The sequence below is a fragment of the Gymnoscopelus microlampas genome, assembly GCF_963454915.1.
Source record: "Gymnoscopelus microlampas genome assembly, chromosome: 10".
Classification (NCBI taxonomy): Eukaryota; Metazoa; Chordata; class Actinopteri; order Myctophiformes; family Myctophidae; genus Gymnoscopelus; species Gymnoscopelus microlampas.
This window is the reverse complement of record NC_139947.1, coordinates 40,148,469-40,170,305: the sequence shown is the minus strand read 5'-3', so window position 1 is coordinate 40,170,305 and position 21,837 is coordinate 40,148,469. Positions and strand designations below refer to the sequence as shown.

General features: G+C 40.1%; 2 protein-coding genes across 2 annotated transcripts in view; both read left to right on the top strand.

Annotated features, from left to right (window-relative positions):
• The first annotated feature begins 6,568 nt into the window (after positions 1–6,568).
• Positions 6,569–9,502, top strand: LOC311054503 (ras-related protein Rab-7L1-like). The gene is made up of 5 exons (XM_084070515.1): positions 6,569–7,002; positions 7,250–7,321; positions 7,470–7,651; positions 8,079–8,200; positions 8,433–9,502. Exons 1-5 carry the CDS (start codon positions 6,885–6,887, stop codon positions 8,548–8,550), a joined length of 612 nt encoding a protein of 203 aa, XP_083926641.1. The 5' UTR covers positions 6,569–6,884; the 3' UTR covers positions 8,551–9,502.
• Positions 9,503–13,108: 3,606 nt separating this feature from the next.
• Positions 13,109–21,837, top strand: part of LOC311053487 (cryptochrome-1-like) — a 23,497-nt gene continuing 14,768 nt past the window's right edge. Inside the window, exons 1-2 of the mRNA XM_084069068.1 lie at positions 13,109–13,244; positions 15,993–16,156. Of these exons, the coding sequence (XP_083925194.1) occupies positions 15,999–16,156 (158 nt within the window). The 5' untranslated portion in view covers positions 13,109–13,244; positions 15,993–15,998. The remainder of the gene's footprint in view (positions 13,245–15,992; positions 16,157–21,837) is intronic.

The following is a 21,837-nucleotide window of genomic DNA, read 5'->3' as shown; positions in this document are numbered from 1 at the left end:
TCCTGTTCTCTCTTGTGCAGCTTTCCCCTGTCTGGTTCAATAATGAAACAAATACAGTTTGGAAAAGGAAAAGTGGACATGGACCAAAAAGCTTTGAGGCATGCAGGCTCTCATTATTTTCTCATTAGAAAGGAATAGGCAACCAACTCTGTATTTATACATAGTTGGTTATACCAGTTTATTTGGTTTGTGCGTATTCTAATTGCATGTAATAAGTTGGCAAGTAGATTTGAGATTGACAAGATTGGTCTGCTTGTTTTATACACAGTAGCCCTGCCTGTAGCCGGTAAGCCGAATATGAATGTTTGCTTTCCCATTCGGGAGACTCAGGTTGGAATTCAGATGGTTACACAGATTTGGCATTCAACTATTCAAACAATCTCCAGCCATCTTAGTTCTTGGCTTTAGACAATCAACAGAGTCCAACTAACTACAGCATAAAGCTCACCAGTGCAAGGTTGACATTTTCACCCTGCTTCATCCACACTTTGTAGCTCTATGTTTGTTTATAGTTTGTCTTTGGTTTTATTACTGAATATAGGCTATTTTTGAATAATGTCTACTTACGTTATTGTTGTATTTGGTGGTATTACCACTGTGTTTGTTTCTTGCTGTGTTTTATTGTATTATTGATGTTTGGTTGTATTATTGTTGTTTTTTAGTAATTTCTTCCCTGACAGCATGGGGGAGAAAGTGGTCTTGAAAACACAGCCACCCTCGCATGTAAACCAAACTATCAAAGATTGCAGTTTCAGACTGTTTTGGTTCCTTTGTGCTTGGCAAAGAATCCTGGAGATACGGCATAATGGCAGGTGACGCCAGGCAAAATGAAGGCTGGGTATGTGATAAAGTACTGTATGGTATAGTAAAGTGTGGTATTAAGTATAGTAGAGACAGCCAGATGACAGCAGATTTGTGTCTGCCTATCTACCATGTCACGGATATATTGGTAGTTATACTGGCACGACTTTGGGAGGAGATAGTGGGATGCAACATTGAGCAAAGCAAACAGCTCCTCTGGAGAATGTACTAGATGGCATGCGTCAAAATAGATGTGAGAATACGTGATGAGGCGTGACATATTGATATTTCTCCCACTGTGAGCAAAATGGGGAAGGCTTGGCGCACTGTGCGTAGGCCCAGATCAACGGCCAGAGCTCCAGGGGGGCCTGCGACCTGCAAGTGCCAATCAATCATGCTCATTGTCTGTGCGTGCGTGTTTGTGTGGGCGGGATGTGACAAACAGAGCATGACAGCGCACAAGGCAGGCAGGCTCAGGCTGATAAACCGCCGGGGCCTGGTGGTCAACACAGTATGTCCGGAAAATAAAGTTTTTCCCACGAATGTGCTCACTGTAATTGTCGATAAACTGTAATTGTCTATAATATGCTAAACATTAGAAGATATTAAGCATATATCAGGAAATTGGCCAGTGTTTTCATTAGAATTCATTCATTCAAGGGAACATCACACATTTTTCTGAATGTTGACTTTGGCATACTAATCTGTCTAACTTTTCCCATGACCAATGTGTTTGGGCAGCATTTGACAAAATGAGATCCACCGTGGAACAAAACAAACTGAGTCATCTGACTTGTATGTAACTTGTTAAAGCCTAGTGGTGTACATTGGGGCGGCAGTGGCTCAGGGGTAGAGTGGCCGGGTAGAGTGAACTGGAAACCGCAAGGTTCGCAGTTCGATCCCGGGCTGGGGATTTCCCCCATAGTTAGTGTTGTGTCCTTGTGCAAGACGCTGAACCCTCAATTGCTCCGATGAGCAGGTTGGTGCCTTGCATGGTTTCCTCCGCCATCGGTGTGTGAATGGGTGAATGTAATGCACAATCTATGTGACGTGATTTGGATAAAAGCGTTACATAAATGCACCATTTTATATCCTTAATCCAGGTCTGCGTAGCCAAGTGCACTGACTCAGGATCAGGGAGTGGTACAACTTAAGAATCTCTCCTCCAACATCTCTCCTCCTGTCACACACTCGAAATAGAAGTGTGTTGATGAAGATTCATCACCTGGATTTGAATTAAAATATTCATTGCTCATCCAAAAGGGAATCCCCCTCTGGCCAAGGGATACATTGGCATGCCGTAGGAAGCGGACTTGAGCCTCATAAGGCATGCCCAAGTAAGGCACTAGCTTAGTGAGTACCTGTGCCAAGCGGTGTGATGTCCGCTTCTACCGACTCAATGCCATTTAACATACCGATAGGCTTGAAAATCATGTCGTCCTCATAAACAGAAGGACAGGAAAGCGTGTTGCATAAAACAGCTGATGCTTAGAAAGATGGGACCCATCTACAACTCATCTTAGTTCCGTAATGCACAGTCTTTCACTGAATGCGCTCTCATTGCACTACAATGATTCCTTCATAAACACATCGTTTCTCTTACCATGAGCATGCCACTTAAAATAACAAATCTTCAATTGAGAACCATGAGTTGAAAATCTGTTATCTATTTTTGGAAAGTGACGTGTGTGTGTGTGTGTGTGTGTGTGTGTGTGTGTGTGTGTGTGTGTGTGTGTGTGTGTGTGTGTGTGTGTGTGTGTGTGTGTGTGTGTGTGTGTGTGTGTGCTGTGTTCTACAGCATGTCTGTTGTGTATTACTTTGGCAATATTTAGTGACAGTGCATTAAAAAGTGTTCCTTCTGTGTCCAGAGACATGCAGTGAAGTGGTTAAGCCCATGGAATCCTCTCTGAGATACAGCCACCATGGTGATAAAACCCTATTTTGTGATGTTGTCTTTTACAGTCACAGATGGCAAAGAGAATGGGAGAAGGAGAAGGATGGCTCTCTCTCCTCTCCTCTCAGATGTCCTAGTGGGATAGGTGGGCCCTCCTGTTCTGCACTCGATCACCCTCGAGGGCCTCTTTCCCTTGTTCTCTGATATGAGTCTGTGGAACCACCTGTTCACGGTCTGGGATGGACCCTCTGGGCTGGTGGCTCCTCGGTGGAACAGCTTACATAAGGAAATGGAGGAATTACTGTAATCGCATCATCACATAACCACATTACTGTTATTTCCCCAATGACTTTCCTGCCTGTTGCTGCCCCTCTTAACAACACTAATCTATATGAGACACAGAAAAACTTCCCACTTTCTCTCTCTCTTTCTTTCTCTGTTTTCATAATGATGGACAAAAAAAAGAGAGAGAATGGGAAGAAAATGAATAAACCTTATCATAATGGAACAGAAATTACATTAATTATCCATCACTGTCTGTTGTTCTCAATGGCAGTTCACCAATATGCCAAAATACACTATTGTATGAATGTGTTCACATGGTCCACACAGTCAGGCTGCTGTCTGCATGTCATAGAGCTGTGGATAAGTCAGTCATCCCTGTGTGCGTGCACGTGCGCACATGTGTGTTTGTGTCTAAATGACCTGTCTATCTGTATATCTGTCTTTCTCTTTGTGTGTGTGTGTGTGTGTCTGTCTGTCTGTCTGTCTGTCTGTCTGTCTGTCTGTCTGTCTGTCTGTCTGTCTGTCTGTCTGTCTGTCTCCTCTTACTACCTCAGGGTATATGTTTGTGAACTCCATAAACGTTAGCCATTAAAGTTGCTTCCATCATGAGTGAACATTGAACCAATCACAAGCTATGGTTCTGACATATTGACCAATAGGGTTAATTTACCAACATGGTGACACCACACCTCTGTAATCACTTCTAACTTGAGTCCCAGTAAAGGTTGTTTGAATGAACACTGCCATCTAATGGCACAATAATGGCCGGTGCTTTACTTTATTCTGACAGTGACAGGAATGTCTATGAACTTTTTAGGTAATACTGTTACTTGATTTGGTTTCCATGAAAAATCGTCAGACAGCCAAACACTACAGTCAGTGGTATAGAAGTAGTGTTCTCTCCCTTTTTCCCCTCTTCTCCTTCTCTACCATGTTTTTCAGAAAGAGGTTATAGCCAATAGCTGCCCGCTAGGACCGGCAAAGCCACGGAAGCTGAGAAGATGTGTCTAGTATCTGTTTCAACAGAACATCAAGTGAGTTCAAATTATTTGTTTAACATATTTCACACACAGGGAATCTAATTGTGTGGGATATATGAATGAAAAGACATTCACCATTCCTCCTTCTGGCTCTTCTCTGTTTGCCATACCTCCATACCTTCAAGGTCTATTGTTCCAATGTGGCTTCCACCACAACCTCACTGAGACAACCTTCCCTTCCTTCTTCTCCTATACTTTCACTCCTCTTTCCCTCTGTCCTCCCTGTTTCACATTCTCTTCCCCTCTCCTACCATCCATAACTCCATGTCATCTATGACCAGCATTTGTCCCCTTGTCGCAGTGACTGTCCACACAGTGCCACGACTCCGGGCACCTCACCATAATGAATTTGACACTTCAAAGACAGATTTAGAATATACTGTGTATTTAAATCTATACAAAGAATACTTTGTATAGGCTGAAGATTACACATTAGAGTGCTATACTTTACTCACATTACACATTATGAGCCATAATAACAAGCCATTTCTTGACAAGTATAGTTCTGTCCATGAACTACAACCAGTTTTAAAGTGTTCAAGGATGGAATAACAGAGAAAGGGGAAGATATTGGAAGAGAAAGGGGAAGGTATTGGAAGAGAGACCCTGGAGGAGCTATCCAATTATAAAGTGAAAGAGTGATACATTTTTCTATTTATCTCCTATTATCAATTTCTTTTAGAACGTACTGCAACACACCAACCTCACTGAGACAAATTAATGGTTTCCTGGCAATGACTAGGACGAAGAATTCTGAATAACCCAAGGTTTTTGGCAATTGCAATGAACTGTTGAGTGTCAATCAATACAACACAACATTTCTTTGGAACTTGTTGGAGGCTGAATATTTTAATGACCGCTTCAAAAATGTGTGTGTTGTTTGTAATGAATGTGAGCAATGCCCATACTGAACAACAGTGTCAAGGACAGTTTTGCTTTATGCAGGTTTTCTTTCCAACCATACATTACCCCGGCTCATTTCATTTAACAGTTCACCCTCAACCAGACAGTGAATTAAGTGTAGTGGTGTAGTGTAGTGGGGCAGAAAACCTTCAGTCAGTCTGACATGAGACTGGACAACAGTGCAATCATGCCTTTACACTCCTCTGCAATTACACCACAGGACCACAAGATGTCACACAAACACAGAACATCAGCCACAGAAACAGAATATAATTAAATAATCAGTATGCTTTTGTCTGAATGTGTAAAGCCCCCTCATTGCTGTGGAGTGTGGTGTGTTGTTAGAATCATTCAGTCATCGACCTTCTTATTGATGTAACTTAAAACAGTCATAATTGGATTAATCAATAATAATAATACGCCTGTACAGTGAATAATACATTCTAATAACTTGTAATAGTTAGAGTTTCACAGCAAACAAAAAATATATAAAAATTGGTCCGCTGAACTGTGTATGTGTCATGTCATTTTACAGATTGGCTTTCTCAGACCCAGGAGGGCCCAGGAGGAAGTATGTGGTTTATAGTCACTAGTCAGTACTCAGTAAACACTGTAGATCATTTAAAGATCACTGTTTTTATTGGATATTATAGGTAGAGAGGATGATACAGGCTGAGAGACATGATACAGTATGTATCAGATTGAATCACGCCAGTGACCTTCTGTTTCCTTGATTGTGTGTCTAGTTTGACATGACAATGAATCCATTTAGATTATATTCTTTAGGAACTGTAGTAAAGGACTTACCCACAGGTCAACTCCAGTCCCCTGTGATGAGGTATTTACTATATAAAGTTATGATTTATGGCTCTTCAGCTTCCTGAGTTGTACAGTAATGGGCTCACACAGAGATTCTCATTCGCAGACACAGACTAGACTTTTACCACATTAACCATTCATTTGGCTGTGTTACTTTAAGGAAATATTCTTAAGTCTGTTGGGTAGGGTACTGTGTAAGTGAATCAAGAATCAACAGGGTTTATTTGTCACTCAACTCATACAGGTACACTTACAAGCAGCAAAATGTTAGTGTGGTATGCATTTTGCGCAATTCTGTGCTATTGCAACAGTAATAAAATATACGCAAGATAATTATAGACATAATATTAAAATGTAATGAAATAAAAAGAACAAGAAAATGTTATTTAAACAAAATAACATTTAAAAAGTATAAGAAAGACACTAAATAATGAGACTATGTAACTCTTTCTTCATTGGGCTATACATGGGGCAATGCAATGATATGCATTTTTGATATGTATGCTAGAAATGCTTCTGTCAAAAACCAATAAACAAATGTTGTTGTTTTTTTATTAATGATTAGAAACAACAAAAACACAAACTGCACAATGCATCTCAGGAAAACAAACAAAAGGGGCAAAAGGGGGGGATTAGTAATAGTTTTACAGAAAGTACATCTGTATCAAGTACACATATTTGTACATTGGTCCAAGAAATATCAAATACTCATAATTCATGAAAGAAGCAACGCTACAGGTCACTGCACCCATCTGTGTTACACAAAGGTGTGGTTTATGAGAGTTATTTAAGGCATGTGGCCACATTTGCTTCCTGAAAGCAAAGCTGGTAGTAGCAGGGGAACATTTAAGACAAGCAGCGAACACGATTATCTGAACGTAAAGACTTTATTTTATGCTTTTAGTGAAAGGTTAGGCTTGAGTTAAAACAGGGTAATAATAACACTTGGGGTTAGACAACAAATACATGGGTTTAAGGTTGGCTGAGATTCCAGTCTAAGCGTCCTTGTATGTTTAAAATAAAGTAAAAAAGTAACTTTGCTTCAGACTGCTGTAAATGTGAGTTTTGAACCTTGCACCTGTGGCATTGATGTCGGCCGTCTTACTTTAAGGAACTTTTCTTAGTGTTATTGTGTTGTGGTTATGACGGAGCACCTGTTGAAAATACTGATCGTGGGAGATGGAGGTGTTGGGAAATCCTCCTTTGTGCACCGCTATGTCAATGGACAGTTCAACAAGAATTACAAGATGACAGTGGGAGGTAACGTATATACGCTTTGTATTGTTTTGAGAGGCTTTGTATAGACTGACTTTGCTGCTTTGAAGCTTCTGTGATGTGTGATGTGAGCTTGATTGTCGGTCATGTCAGTTGATGTGTGTTTAAGTCATTATGTATAAGAGTGTAATTGCCATAATATAAAATTGAAGGTTAACAGAGGTTTATGTCATATCTCTCTCTCTCTCTCTCTCTCTCTCTCTCCCCCCCCCCCCCCCCTCCCCCTCGGTAGTGGACTTTAATATGAAGTTGCTGCACTGGACAGACTCAGAGAAAGTCAGACTACAGCTGTGGGACATTGCAGGTACAACACATAGATAACATACGTAGATACATTGATATTGATACAATCGTTCGATTGATAGCTGGGTTGGGTTCTACAATAAGTGTCAAGGTGTGTGTACAGTATCTACACAGTATGGTGTGTAGATGTGTGTGTTGTCTATCCTCAGGTCAGGAGCGTTTTATCTCTATGACACGGATCTATTATAAAGGAGCTTCAGGTTGTGTGGTGATGTTTGACGTCGGTAACTCAGCCAGCTTCCTCAGCTGTCGCCAGTGGAAACAGGATCTGGACAACAAGAGCATGCGGTCCAACGGACAGCCCCTCCCCTGTATCCTGCTTGCCAATAAGGTGACTAAAGCTGCACAAGAACAGAACATTTTAAAAAGTGATTAAACCACTTGAACCCCAGCATCCATATTCTGGTGGGAACATTATAGCCAAAAATAGCTGATCTAATACAGGCTCACAACGCATGACACAGTGTGAGCTTGTAGGCTATTTTTTGGGTGTAGATGGAAAAAAGTAGAGAGCCAACTCAGGTTCGTACTTCGTTTTACTAAGTAGAGGGTTTAAGCTGTTAGAAACAAAAACATGACCATTCTCATCCACTCTCTCTCTCCTCCCCCTTCTCTCTCTCATTCACTCCTCCCCACTGTCTCACTCACTCTATCACTTTACTTATTTCTCTCTCCCTCTCCCCCGCTCTCTCTCTTACCACCTCTTTCTCTTGCTCCCCCCTTTCTCCCTGCCTTATCTCTCTCTCATATCTCTCCAGTGTGACCTTACAGAGAGGGCTGTGTCAGTGGATAGTATACAGAGGTTCAGTCAGGCCTGTGGCTTCACATTCTGGATGGAGACTTCAGTTAAAGACAACAGGAATGTCAATGAGGCCATGAGGTAACTTGAGTCTTAGAGGAAACACAACACATCACACTTCCTTGTTTTTTTTAAGGATGTGATAACACAACTATATTATAAAAAACATGTTTTTGTTTCCTGTTTACTTACTGCCATATTAATTATTCACTGCCCAGCCTAATATAATCTTTCATTGTTTAATTAATATTTTATATAAACATTGAATATATTGTCCCCGGCACTAACCTGTTTTGACACATTGGTGTTTTAGGCGCTTGGTGGAGGAGATTATGTCTGTTCAGTCGGTCCTGAGCTCGGTGCCACCATCAGGCAACGGTTTTCAGTTGGACTCTCAGCTCAATGGCACAAGTGATTCAGCTTGCTGCTGAATCAACACATATCACCTACAATCGTATTGAGCAACACCATCTTCTCTTCCGGACACAACATTTTTGTCAAAAAGGAATTCACCTAGTCATCTATCAGGACACAACCACCCAACAACAACCACGGTTGCCACTGCTTCAATGAGTGGGAACACACAACTAGTTTTTAATTAGTGTTAAAGACCCTCAACACTGTCACTTCATCACTTCATTTGTACCTTCAAGCCATGAACATGCCATGATTTACAACAATGTCCCCGTCCGTGCCTTGTAGATTCTTTGTTGGAACTGACAGGGGATGAAGGACTGTTTAGAACTTTGGTTGGACTTGTAACCAGTGTTGCCAGATTTTGTGAGAGAAATAAGCAACCAGCTCTACGAAAACAAGCCCAAAAGAACCGACTAGGTCACATGAGCACTTTAAACCAGTATACATCTGATCTACAACATGGTGCGATGCGACGCGTCGTGAGCTTGTATATCTGCTATTCTCTGTAAGACCTAACCCTAACCCTAACCCTAAGAAATCTTGAAATAAAATGTGGATTTTTTGGAAAATTCTGGTACGGGGGCTCCAAGGCTATTTTCAGATGGCGGGTTAGGGACAGATACATTACATTACAAATACAAATACATTACAGCACTCAAGTAAAGGTCCTTTAGGTACTTTATTTAATGGACCTGGGCAGTAAACATAAACTTAAAAACATAGAATTATGCATTTTAGCTTTCTTCAGCATATAAAACAACCACGTGCTGTTTACATTTTTTACTAGTAATAAAGTATTCAATCAATCAAAAAAAAAACAATGATCTAAAAGACCAAAGATATTACAAATCCCACAAGTTCTGCAGTGATTTCAGAGAAGGGAGGTGACAGAGCAGCCAGTTATCTGTTGTTGGCTGAGCATAGTCTACTGAAAACGCACAAAACATCACGTAGAGACAATCTGATAAAAAACTAAATAAAAAACAACGCCAATATCTATGGATAAAGGATAGGTTGGCACTAGGGACATATGGGTAAAATTGCCTATTTTGTCCAAAATGTTAAAGAATTTAACATTTGAAAAAAAATAAGTAATGTAAAGTATACATGATGTGAACAAGCACGGTACATCATTATCAGACTTAATTTTATCCTTCGACTTCTTGTTTATGCCCCAAAATGACTGGATATACAGGTTTTGTAGCAATTTGTAAAAATATTACCTTAATTGTCGAATGTTTAAGCAAGTTCTAATCATGTATACTTTAATTTAAAAAACATTTTCCAATTTTTTTTTTTTTGCATTGAGGAGTTAACAGCATCATGTCTGATGACAATTGAATATTGTGATCATAAAAAAAGCACTCACTACATTTGCTGTTCAGGGAGTTCCATGGATATTGGAACCGTATAGGGTTAGTTAACATTTGGATAACTGGTTGAAGATGGATGGATGGATGGATGGATGGCACAGAACCTGGTCATCATTCACATGCTTTGATGTCTTCCAAACACAGTGAATCACACAATATTATCTTCCGATATTTCCATAAAAGGACAAGGGTAATAGTCCGGTGTGTGTGTGTGTGTGTGTGTGTGTGTGTGTGTGTGTGTGTGTGTGTGTGTGTGTGTGTGTGTGTGTGTGTGTGTGTGTGTGTGTGTGTGTGTGTGTGTGTGTGTGTGTGTGTGTGTGTGTGTGTGTGTGTGTGTGTGTGTGTGTGTGTGTGTGTGTGTGTGTGCGCGCGCGCGTGCGTGCGAGAGAGTGTAGTTGCTTATCTGGGCTTGCTTCCAATTTTTTTGATTGTTGTTAAACCAGTGGTTCTCAAACATTTTCATGTCAAGGCCCCCCAAATTAGCCTGGTAAACCCTCCCTCCGGAAATAATGAGATTTCCGGAGGGAGGGTTTACCAGGCTACCCCCAAATAAATGAATGAAATATATCTGTAATTATAATTTGTGCCAAGGACCCCCATACCAGATTTGTAATGTTAAAATGTTTTTAAATTATTCCACATTTTGCACTTTTTTTCCCAAAGATTATTTTGGAGAATAGCAGATCTACCGGTATGTGGTTGTTATGGGGTGGTTCTATCTTGAGGATTGTTTGAAAGATACTAGTGGTCCAGAGCTCAACTGCTCAACACTGAGAATGATGAATATGGATGATATGTGAAATATGATATGATGGATTTGGAGTAATTGAATGGATGAAGAAATTAAAGTAACACAACATTAAGTGACAAAACAATAAATTGACTATATAATAAATGTTAATGAATGTCTTCGTGAAATTACAAATTCAAGGAAGGAATCTCATTGTGAAGGCATGGATTTACTGTGTAGGCTATACTGACTTTGCCCTTATGATTACAGAACAAGACAACTCTGGCACTTGTTTGTTATGAATTTAGCCTTCTCAAGAAGTAATGAATGATGATGACTTAGGGTCGCCAACCGTCCCTTGAAATAAGGAATCATCCCATTTGCAAACTAAAAGACGTGTCCCTTATTGAACTGATAAGGACACACTTTGTTCCTTATATTTGGTAATCAATAACAGCTTTGTCACACATCACATCAGTTTGATTGATTGATGTACTTTATTTAGTAAGACATGAGAACAACAGTACATGGAAGTACAAGGTCTACTAAACTGGAAGGCTCATAAAGCACTAAGCTATTTTAAAATGAGATCCCCACGCACACAAATCATGATGAGTGTTCAAACAGCTCTAGGCCTACTTTAATACAGGCTGTAACCACTTTAACCATCTAGAGTAGACATAGTAAACTGCTTATTAAACTGTCCCCCCCCCCCCCCCCCCCCAGTGAGATTTCACCTTTTTCCAGTGGTGTACAGTACCTAAGTTGATTTTTATCAACTTTTACTCCACTACAATTATTTGAAAACTTACATTACGAAATTAGTATAAAAGTATACATTATAGATTAAGTATAAATTGTATAAATATTTGTATACAATTTATACATTTGAAAACTTGTAAAACGGGACATTCTGCATAATGAGTACTTTTACTTTTTGTACTTCTTTAAGTGCATTTTGATACCAATACTTTCGTACCTTTACTCAAGTTAATGTTTGAATTCCTTACTTTTTCTTGTAACAGAGTATTTCAACATTGCCATATTTTTCTGGGTGTCCCTTATTTTTCTTAGAACTGAAGGAACGCCTGGTCGGGTGCACGTGTCCTCCTTAGGCTCCTTTACTATAATAATCATAGTAAAGACAACTACGCTGCCTGGAATTATAGTATAATTCCAAGTAGTTGTCAACCCTACCTGGAATCCAGATGATTTTCCCACTCTGATTTTTCGAATGGCAAAACACTCGCCCCAAAACACAGTCGCCCCGGGGGAAATCCGGCGGTATTCACCTGGTATTCCTAAACGTAACCTCTGTAAACTATGCCTAACCTACCTAACCTTAGTCTGGGAGGGTTAGCGTCGGAGCTTGGACAGCAGGGGCGCGGCCACTGCGTTGTGATTCAAATCAACAGCCAATGAAGAAAAGGGGGCGGGATCCACATGCAGTGGGTGATGCATCTAAATAGGATCGACGGGAAGCAATTTCCCCTTGAGAAATTTCGGCCGCCATTGTTGTGCACTGCTGTTTGCCTCTCGTCGGACTTTTTAGACGAGTTGCACAGCTCTCAGACCGGTAAGAGGCGTGTCCGCTCAGATTCAGAGCGTGACGTACATCCCGCCCACAAATACCAGGGCTGTGGCCCAGAAGTTCCTCGCCAGAGCTGGCGAAAACTTCTGGGAACTCAGATTAACCTAACCTTAACACTCCTAAGCGTAATCTCAGTAAACTATGCTTAAACTAAACCTAACCTTATTTCTAAACGTAACCGCAGTAAAACTATGCCTAAACCTAACCTTAATTATAACCTTAAACTCACTCAGTAAAACAAATACAAGACTACAATAACCACTGGTCCACGGAAAAATAAATGGGGGTGAGCGTGTTCTGGGGCGAGTCTTTTGGTCACCGATTGATTTCTCCATGCATGCTTCTGAAACGTGACTCTGGCTGGAGCAACAGAGCGTCGGCCAACGTGAGCAGGGGGGAAGCGGAGCATGCGCAATGAGCCCACTTCTTATGAAACAAACTAGTACACACTAGTGTTGCCATGTCTGCTTATTATAAGCGACTTTGGGCTTCTTTTCTGTAAAGTTGCTTGTATTGATTGATTGATGTACTTTATTTAGTAAGACATGAGAACATCAGTACATGGAAGTACAACAAATTCACAATACAAGGTCTACTAAACTGGGAGGCTCATTAAGCACTAAGCTTGTTTAAGATGAGATATAAACAAGTATAATGGCAGAGCATAACATGTCGCATTGCGACAAGTTGTGAGCGTGTAGTTCGGTTATTTTCAAATAGTCGATGTACAGTATACAGTATAGGTTTAAAGTTCTCATGTGGCCTAGCCTAGTAGGCCTAGTGCTTCTTTTGGGCTTGTTTTCCTAGACCTGGTTGCTTGCTTCTCTCACAAAATCTGGCAACACTGAATAGTACACACAGAAGGACTGTAACACTGGTGTTCAGTTACTACTACAACCTCCAACTGTCAGACAAACAACCTGTCAGCCTTCCTATCCGATCTCTAAAGACTGAGGGAAGAAATGAGACGTGCTTTGGGTCTGACATAAATTACCACGTCTCTGGCGAGGCAAGGTAAATGTTTTGTTACATTTTAACTGTAATGTTTTGTTTGTATGGGCATGTATTACAGCGCCCCCCCTCCACATACATTGCATAAGGATAGCACTGGTGACCCCGTTTTCGTTTGTTATGGATGTTTTCTGTCTTTCGACTAACTTTCTAACAATTGTTAGATTTGTATGTGGCAGGATTTGTTTGGCAACTTGTTAGGTCTTCACTCGCGAAATGTCATTTGAAATATCTTGAGGAAATTGATTTTTATGACTATAGTCGTGTAAAAAAAGAGCATCCCATAGACTCTGACCTAATTTCCAGGTGTTCTAGTCGGGGAAGCCTGACTTGACATGCATCATTTTATGTTTTATCAAAAAGCTGTTGAACTATTGAGCTGAAACTTTGAGTTATGCAGGCATTATTCGTTTTTATTCATTCGATCATGTAAAACACTCTGTAGCCTAATACTTGTTTTTATTTTAACTAAAGCTTATTAAAAAACGAAGTTACAATAATAATGGTCTATAGACCTACATGTCAAATATATATCAGATGTCACTCACTGTTACGGAGTGTGTATTAAATAGGCTACTCACAATTAGTGATGATTGGTTTCACCACAGGCACGTCATCAATTTACCTTTAATCTGTGTAAGAATTTGCATTGCGAGGTGGGTAGTAATAGATGTTTATTAATACAAAAAATAATAATGACAACCTTGAAATGTTTATAAACGGTCTGTTATAGACTGTTAATAAGCTGTTATAGACTGCTCAATGGGCAGTTTTTATTATTATTATTATTATTATTATTATTATTATTATAGGCTTCAAGCCTACTACAGTGCGTTGCTCTTAACAGGAATTTAGTTAGCAGGATGTACAGTAAGCTTCTGAATACAGAGGAATGCACTGATGCAAGCCATGTAAATGGTCCCTCACATTTCTTCAGAGGTGTTTAATCAGACATCCGACTTAGGTCAATCTGTCTAAGCTGTTAAATGTCTCAGTTTGTTTACTTTGAATACCTGTAGCATACCTCTCTCACTTAACATTGTTTGAATTAACATCGTTACTTGGCTTGCTACTACAGCTAGCCTGTTATTATGGTCTTCTACTCATATTACTGATGATAAGCATAATAAGTGTAATCAACTGATATAAAACAATTCTGATGCAGCTTTGTCTAAACTTCAATCACTGTTTTATAGGTTACTTATTTATTTGTAGTTACATTTGCATTTTTGACTTGGCCTGTTTTAACCTAAAACTAAACCAAATTAAAAACAAACAGACAGACAGACAATAATCTTGTGATTTTGCTGTGCTGTCTGCTGATGAACTGTCAGTCAGTCAATCTGACAGGGTTCTGGGTTGTTGGTACTGCCACCTGCAGAACTGGTTTCCAGTCAGTCAGCGATTTTCTCTTCTGTGGCAGCTGATACTTAGATTACTAGCTAGTTATCAGTAAGTCACCTGTGCTAATCTTCCACCAGTCTTTGACTTTAATAATAATAGTAATATAGTACGTATACACACATTCCTCTATATATTCCTGAGACACTGTGTGGTTTAGTATCAGACGCAAACATTAAGCTTTTCAGTTAGCTGCATTAGTTTGCAAGAAATTAGCCATAGTTTTGCCACATACAATTTATTTCTTCTTTCTCTACTTGATTCTGACCAAATGTTCCGTTCCTGCTGGAATTCTAGGATTAATACCATTGGCTGCCTTTAATTTTTGTGGCCTTGAAATTTATACCTGCCTAATGGCTAAAACGTAGCCACCCCCAATTTTTCAAATCAGCCTCATGGTGGCGTTTTAATGCCCCACTTCACGTTTTGGCCTATAACTCTTGACCCGCATGGGTCATACAATCAAAATATTTTTTTCCCCTGGATTCCTTGGATCATGACACAAGTTGCAATATAAACCCTGGCCATTTTTGCCAGACTAGATTCTCATTGCGTGTTTTCTTCAAAACACACTTTTTGCTATTCCTAAAGATGTTGTCCAAAACACACACAAATCGGTACACATTATCTCTGGGGTCATGCGATCAAGATGTATCAGTCAGATCTTTCAGAATCCATTCAGATTGTCTATGACTGCCTTCTAACGTTTGCGGGCCCTGGGTAGGCAACCTGGCCTGGCGGCGGAGACCTACGCTTCAAGAAGCGCACTTCTCTAGTCTATATATATTTTATCTTTATTTGTCTCTCTCTCTACTCTTATCTCTACCCACCCCTATCCTGTGTTTCACACATACTGTTGTTTGAGTTTCTGCTGAATGAACACCAGAATTTCCCCAAGGGGTTAACTTAACTTAACTTAGCTTATCTCATACAGTATATGGAAGTGTGCTATTTAATCAGGCTGGAGTATGTACTATCAAGGTCAAGCATACAGTACATTTTAGAATGATATGAAGAGGTTTTATAAAATCAAAACCATCAGAGCTGATAATTGTTTCAAATGCTGATGCCCTTTGCAGGCAACCTTGTTAAAGGCAGGGATCAATGAGAAAATTCATTAGATCTCAAACGCAGAACTTTGCAGAATTGTAGCCACAATCAAATCTTCCACTCGCTGTCTTGGCCCTGTTAAAAACAAATGCAGAAAAAAATAATTCTTTAATTTATCGTAAGTACTCTGCTGCTCAGTACATCCTTGGAATCTTTTTAACCGATTCCATGCTAGTTTCAGCTCCTCATTAATATGTACATTTGTTTGATCTTTTTGGCATCTTCATCACTCCTCCTCAGAATAAGATGGCTCCAAATTCCATCCACTGGTTCCGGAAGGGTCTGCGTCTCCATGACAACCCATCGCTACAGGAGGCGGTCCGGGGGGCGGGCACGGTGCGCTGCGTTTACATCCTGGACCCCTGGTTTGCCGGCTCGTCCAACCTTGGTGTCAACAGGTGGAGGTAAGCAATGACTCGTTTGAATTGTCTTCTTTTTTTATTATTTTTATTTTATTTTATTTTGAGAATGTGAGATATGCCAGTGCAATGACACATTAGTGACACACGGGAAGTGTCGGCCATAGCACAAACTTGAATTTTACTGTGTATGTTGTAGTATGCTCCTATGTTCTGTCCTAAGTTCTGTACATGTCTCTTAAGGCCCATCTTGTGCTCTCTTTCTATGACATCTAACCACTGTGACTGAATGAGGATGTGTAGAGTCAGAGCAATGATTGGAGACACTGACTGGAGAGCCTTTGTGTTTGTAATATAGGAATAGTGAAAAGGCATATTTAGATTTTCTTCAAAAAATGAATACAATGAATTAAATTGAATGCAATAAAAAAAAAAAAAAAAAATATTATCATAAGTGGAATCACAGAAAAACATTTGGAGTGTGGAAGCAATGCGTTTGTAATTGTAACCATTCTGTCATTAATCATTAACTTCAGTAAGTCATCTGTGTGAATGAATGAAAGACACATGGATAGAGCCACAGGCCTGCAGTGCCTCAGTATACAACATGTCAGTATTTCTCATCACAATTTATACAACTGCTACACATGATAGACCATATATGTAGGACTTTTAATGATTGTAGATCAATTTTACCTACATTACCTACTGTACACAATCTTAGCTTTTTTACAATGTATGTATTTATTTATAAATGAGTAAAGAAAATGAACATTTTCACCCATAATATTGACATGCCCAAAGGGCACAAGGATGAATGTGGTTCACATCCTGGGATTCTGGTACTGTAGTTTTGGTCTAATCAGTATTTGAATGACAGGTTATTTAGATTAGGAAAAGTATAGTATAGAATGCAATTATTCCACACATTTGAACCCCGCTCACTCATACACAACAATCATCATGAGTAGGAAATTGGTTTGTGAACAGCATGGATATTAGGGAATAGCTCTGCATTATCCACACTGTACTGCTATTATGTTCTACTATGTTCATGTTTTTTGTCGGTATCTTGTATTCGTTTTTCCAAAGTACATTCCTCCTTGTATGAACCTCATACTCTATGTGACAGTTGGTGATTGTGACTTTGTGAGTGACTTTAGGTGCAACTGAATGGATAAACTCTGAAATGTAATACAATAATTTGTCTTCCTTGATAAGGATTTGAAGTAATAGAGGGATTTTACCTTTTTCGTTTAGAGTCACAAAAGCAAATAATTCTAAAAAACTAAACAAATAAAAAACATACATTTTGCCTTGATGAACTCTATTTGAGAGCAGTCAGACCTAGTATTTGGGACCCAGTGTACAGTGCATAACCATACATAAGGTGGATCAATAAGCTTACTGCCAATGTTTTCTTGCTCTGTTCTTAGCATCAAGGTGCAGGTCAACTATGGTTTTCATCGTGGAGGTTTGTGTGCTTGTGAATGTGTGCATGCGTGGCCAATCTGGCCATGTGCTGGGGTTTTGTAGGCAGAGAGATTGTGTATTGGTGTGGATACTTTGGGACGGGTGGAGTTAATTAAATCAAGTTTGTGTTGGTTGGTCTGTGTTTTTGTACGTGTGATCTCCCATTTTCTCAGTGTTTTTTCCGTATGTGAGTACATGTGACACGGTGAGTGTTTTTGCCTGGAAGGAGAGCTTACATCTTGCTTATTGCTCACTGGCCCATTTTCAGTCCAGGTCCTATTTGTGGTCCTCTCACAGGGGTAGTCGATAAAAAAGGCACTGACCCAGTGTTCTCCCGCTGATGAAGAACCTATACTTATTACAAACACAGGCAGGGGGCTTATTACAAACACGCTTGGTCTAAATCACAATAGTTGTAAGGCCTTCAGTGACCCAAAATGGCAGACTGACTCATTTCGTAGAATGACAGTCTTGTGACACAAAGTTGTACAAGCTTAATCCGGATTGATGCATACTCTCATCGTAGTCTCCTCACTGACCTCTTACGCCTGATTTACACTTTGTCCTGTGCTGAAAGTAACCCGCCTAAAATCTATCAGCTATTATTGGTACAGGACACTGGCGCGCAACGAAGTATAAATCAGACACTGAGAGCATTAAAGTAGGTACGTTTTCATGTAATGTGTATTGTTGTCCTGCCCGTGGTTGGTTCTGAGCACCTCCACACAAGGCAATCACTCCTGTATTTACTCTTTGTCTGTCTGTAGAACATGCCTTTGACTACAACTGCCAGGATTATAGCACCCCCTTGTGTAGGCCTACAGTATAATATAATGTATTGACTGTGTTTATAGTGTTCAATAATATAAATGGTCACCGTAATGCAAATATTTTTTTCAATTTGGGTTCAAAGAATTGTAAATCATCGCAAAAATATATGGGTACATTTAATTACCTTATGAAGTTTCCACATTTTGAGGCAGAGTGCAATACAGAGTTATGGCTGCTTATAACATTTTAATGTATTTTTTTAATCAACTTGTTTAACTGGCTCAGTTTAGAATTACATAGCCATGCGTTACAGTTTTCAGTCCATCCGTGCATGAGCACCAAGCTCTGATGAAGCCTCAATGCCAAAACTGTGAAAGCAGTTTTATTTATGTAATTTAAAAACGTCCCAAAACATTTAGTAATGTTTGTGCTTTTCTGTCTGATCCTTCAGTACCCAGAATTCTCTGCGAAGGCACTCATGAAAGACCAGATTAACTTTAATCTAAAATGTATTTGTTTAGTTTTTGACATGTTATGCTTTATTAGATATAATAGTAAAGAGAGGAGACATGAGAGACGTGACGAGAGTAAGATTTAAAGGCAGGTCTTCGAGTCAGACTCAGATGGAGCATAATATAGTCAGTGCACTAATGCCACCAGGCACCCCAAACACAAGCTTTTGTTAAAGAAGAATAAATAAATGATCTCGTCATGGGATGACAGCAACACCCAGGAATAATCTTTTGATCAAATTTCCTTTTGATCAGTGTATCGTAAATACAGTAAGACAACATCAATGACTCTTGAGCTGTTAGCCCACTTTAAATTCTATAGGAAACTCTGCATCTGTGCATAAGGCAGGTGATGAGAGCGAGGTTAACCTAATGTGGAAAGTGAGAAAACATTATTTTCAGAGATGTGGGTTAGTGTGCCAGTATATGAAGCGTTTGCCTGTCAGCAGTTATGTGACACTGACCTACTTAAACTAAGGCTTTCCTGTGCGGCCTGACGGCCAAATCACACACCACGGTCAGTTGTCCTTACTCCCAAAAATGTGTTATTTTCTATCAATTACACACCCCATGAAGCCTTGAATTCATGGAGATTTTTTGTTGTCGTATTCCTAAGCCAATAATTTGATGACCGGCAGAGACTCAAAGAGGTTGGAGACTCCTATTGACCGATGACCCAGAAAAATCTCCATGAAGGCTTCATGGGGTGTGTAATTGATAGAAAAAAAAATTGGGTGAACTACTACTTTAAGTCAAATAATGTTACTGACGGTACCTTGAGTTTGTTTCTGTTTTGATATCACTGAAAAGTTATATTTTTAAAGGTGTTTACTGTTTAGACATTTCTGCTTTGTTGGGACAGAAAAAGTGCCATCAGATCCAGGTCCACTCGCTCCCAGTCCAGCACAAAGTTCTCCTCTTCTTTGGCCTATGTTAAATGGCCAGAGCATCAGCTACATCAGTGACCCCATCACGCCCCCACACCGCACACTCCCTGCGCTCTAGCCATTCCTCATTGCTCCACATCCCCCCTACACATCTCCGGAGGATGGGAGACCGAGACCTCTGTTCCTTTCCTCCACCCCCCTGGAACTCCCTCCCGGACTATCTCAGAACTGCCCCCTTCCATCAAGATTTTTAAAAACGTACCATAAAACCCTCTTCTATAAGCAGTTCACTTTCACTTTCATTATCCCAGAGGCAGTGAAAAGCATTTCCAGATTTTGTTTTCAATTATTCTTCCATTTTCTATTAAGAACGATTCATTGATTAATCGACATGCACCCCTCTATGTATTTATTTATATCATATTGTGGTCAAATCAAAGGGTGTTGGTTGATCAGATAATCCTTAAGGATGTTGCTCAGCTCAGCTGATCGGCAGTAAATTGACATGATTGACATGTCTGGGCCTCAGCCATGTTTCTTTCTACAAACCAATTCACATCTTGGCCACAAAATAAAAATGACATTTCTGTTTGTAGAGCTGTTATGTAGAAATTTGATTTGACCCAGTCTTGTTATCTCCCTGTGTGTGTGTGTGTGTGTGTGTGTGTGTGTGTGTGTGTGTGTGTGTGTGTGTGTGTGTGTGTGTGTGTGTGTGTGTGTGTGTGTGTGTGTGTGTGTGTGTGTGTGTGTGTGTGTGTGTGTGTGTGTGTGTGTGTGTGCGTGCGTGCGTGTGTGTGCGTGTGCGCGTGTTCGGCAGATGTAGGCCAGGGCAGTTATATAACGTAAGGACTGCTGCTGTGTGACTTGCTGTAACACAACCACACACACATGCACTGAAAGTCACAAATACAGGCAGACACAGCCTTACGTATACATATTGCGTGCACACACACAAAGGTGTGTTGAAGCAGACACATCTTGAGAGAGAGACACACACACACACACACACACACACACACACACACACACACACACACACACACACAGTCAACCTGCTGAGAGGTCTCTGAGACCCCCTGCCCATACAGTCTCAAATGTGTGCTCATGGGCGCACACCAAATCTACACAAAGCCACGTGAATGAGGTGTGCATGCTCACACGCACACAGAAACTGTGTGTCTCTGAAGTGCAAAACAGTCGTGCAAGCTTGGATGCACATGTGTTGATGGCCATGCATGTGCGAAATCTTAAACACACACTTGTGAACCAGGATAACTTGATGGTTCACTCCATGGTTTTTGTTCAACAAACAGCCCACTGTACGTTTTTTTTAAAGTTTTATTTGTATTCTAATAATGCATTTTATTTACGTAGTACTTTGCTAAAACATTGTTTAAAACACACAACACAGTGATATAGACTCACACCTGGCATAAAACCGGAAACAAAAGTACCACAGGCACAAAAATCTACAAAAACACATATTGAAAGGCTGTTGTAAAAGGGTTGACTTTTGTATGTGTGTGAGCGGGCATGCGTGCATGTGAGGGGATTTGGAGCTGCTATAACTTTGTACAGTACAGTATGTCAACTACCCTGCTACTGCTAATAATCAGAGTTATAAGGTCACGCTGGTAGATTGAATAGCTTGCTGAATGACTGGCTGACTGAATAGCTTACTGAATGACTGACTGAATAGATGACTGAAAGAATGACTGAATGGCCATTCAGTCCAGATGTTGGGCTGACGGGAAGGGTGGAGGGAGAGAGATAGGGGTACAGTAGATGGATGGATGGGCGGGTTGAAGGATGTCTGTCTATATCGATCTATATACCTATCGATCTATCAATATATCTAATTTAGGGTCTTACTGGGAAATGTCCTGTGAAACAAACAAACCTACTGCCAAATCCCTAAATATGCTTTTTATAATTGTTTTACAGATATGTACTTACTAAACTTTGTGTTATTTTTTGGGCTTGTCAAGAGTTCTATGTGCTAACCCTTTTGTAAAAGAAAGAAACACGCACATTTCTTAGTTTTTCTGTTGAATTTCTGGGGGTGGGCCTGCCCTCCTGAAAA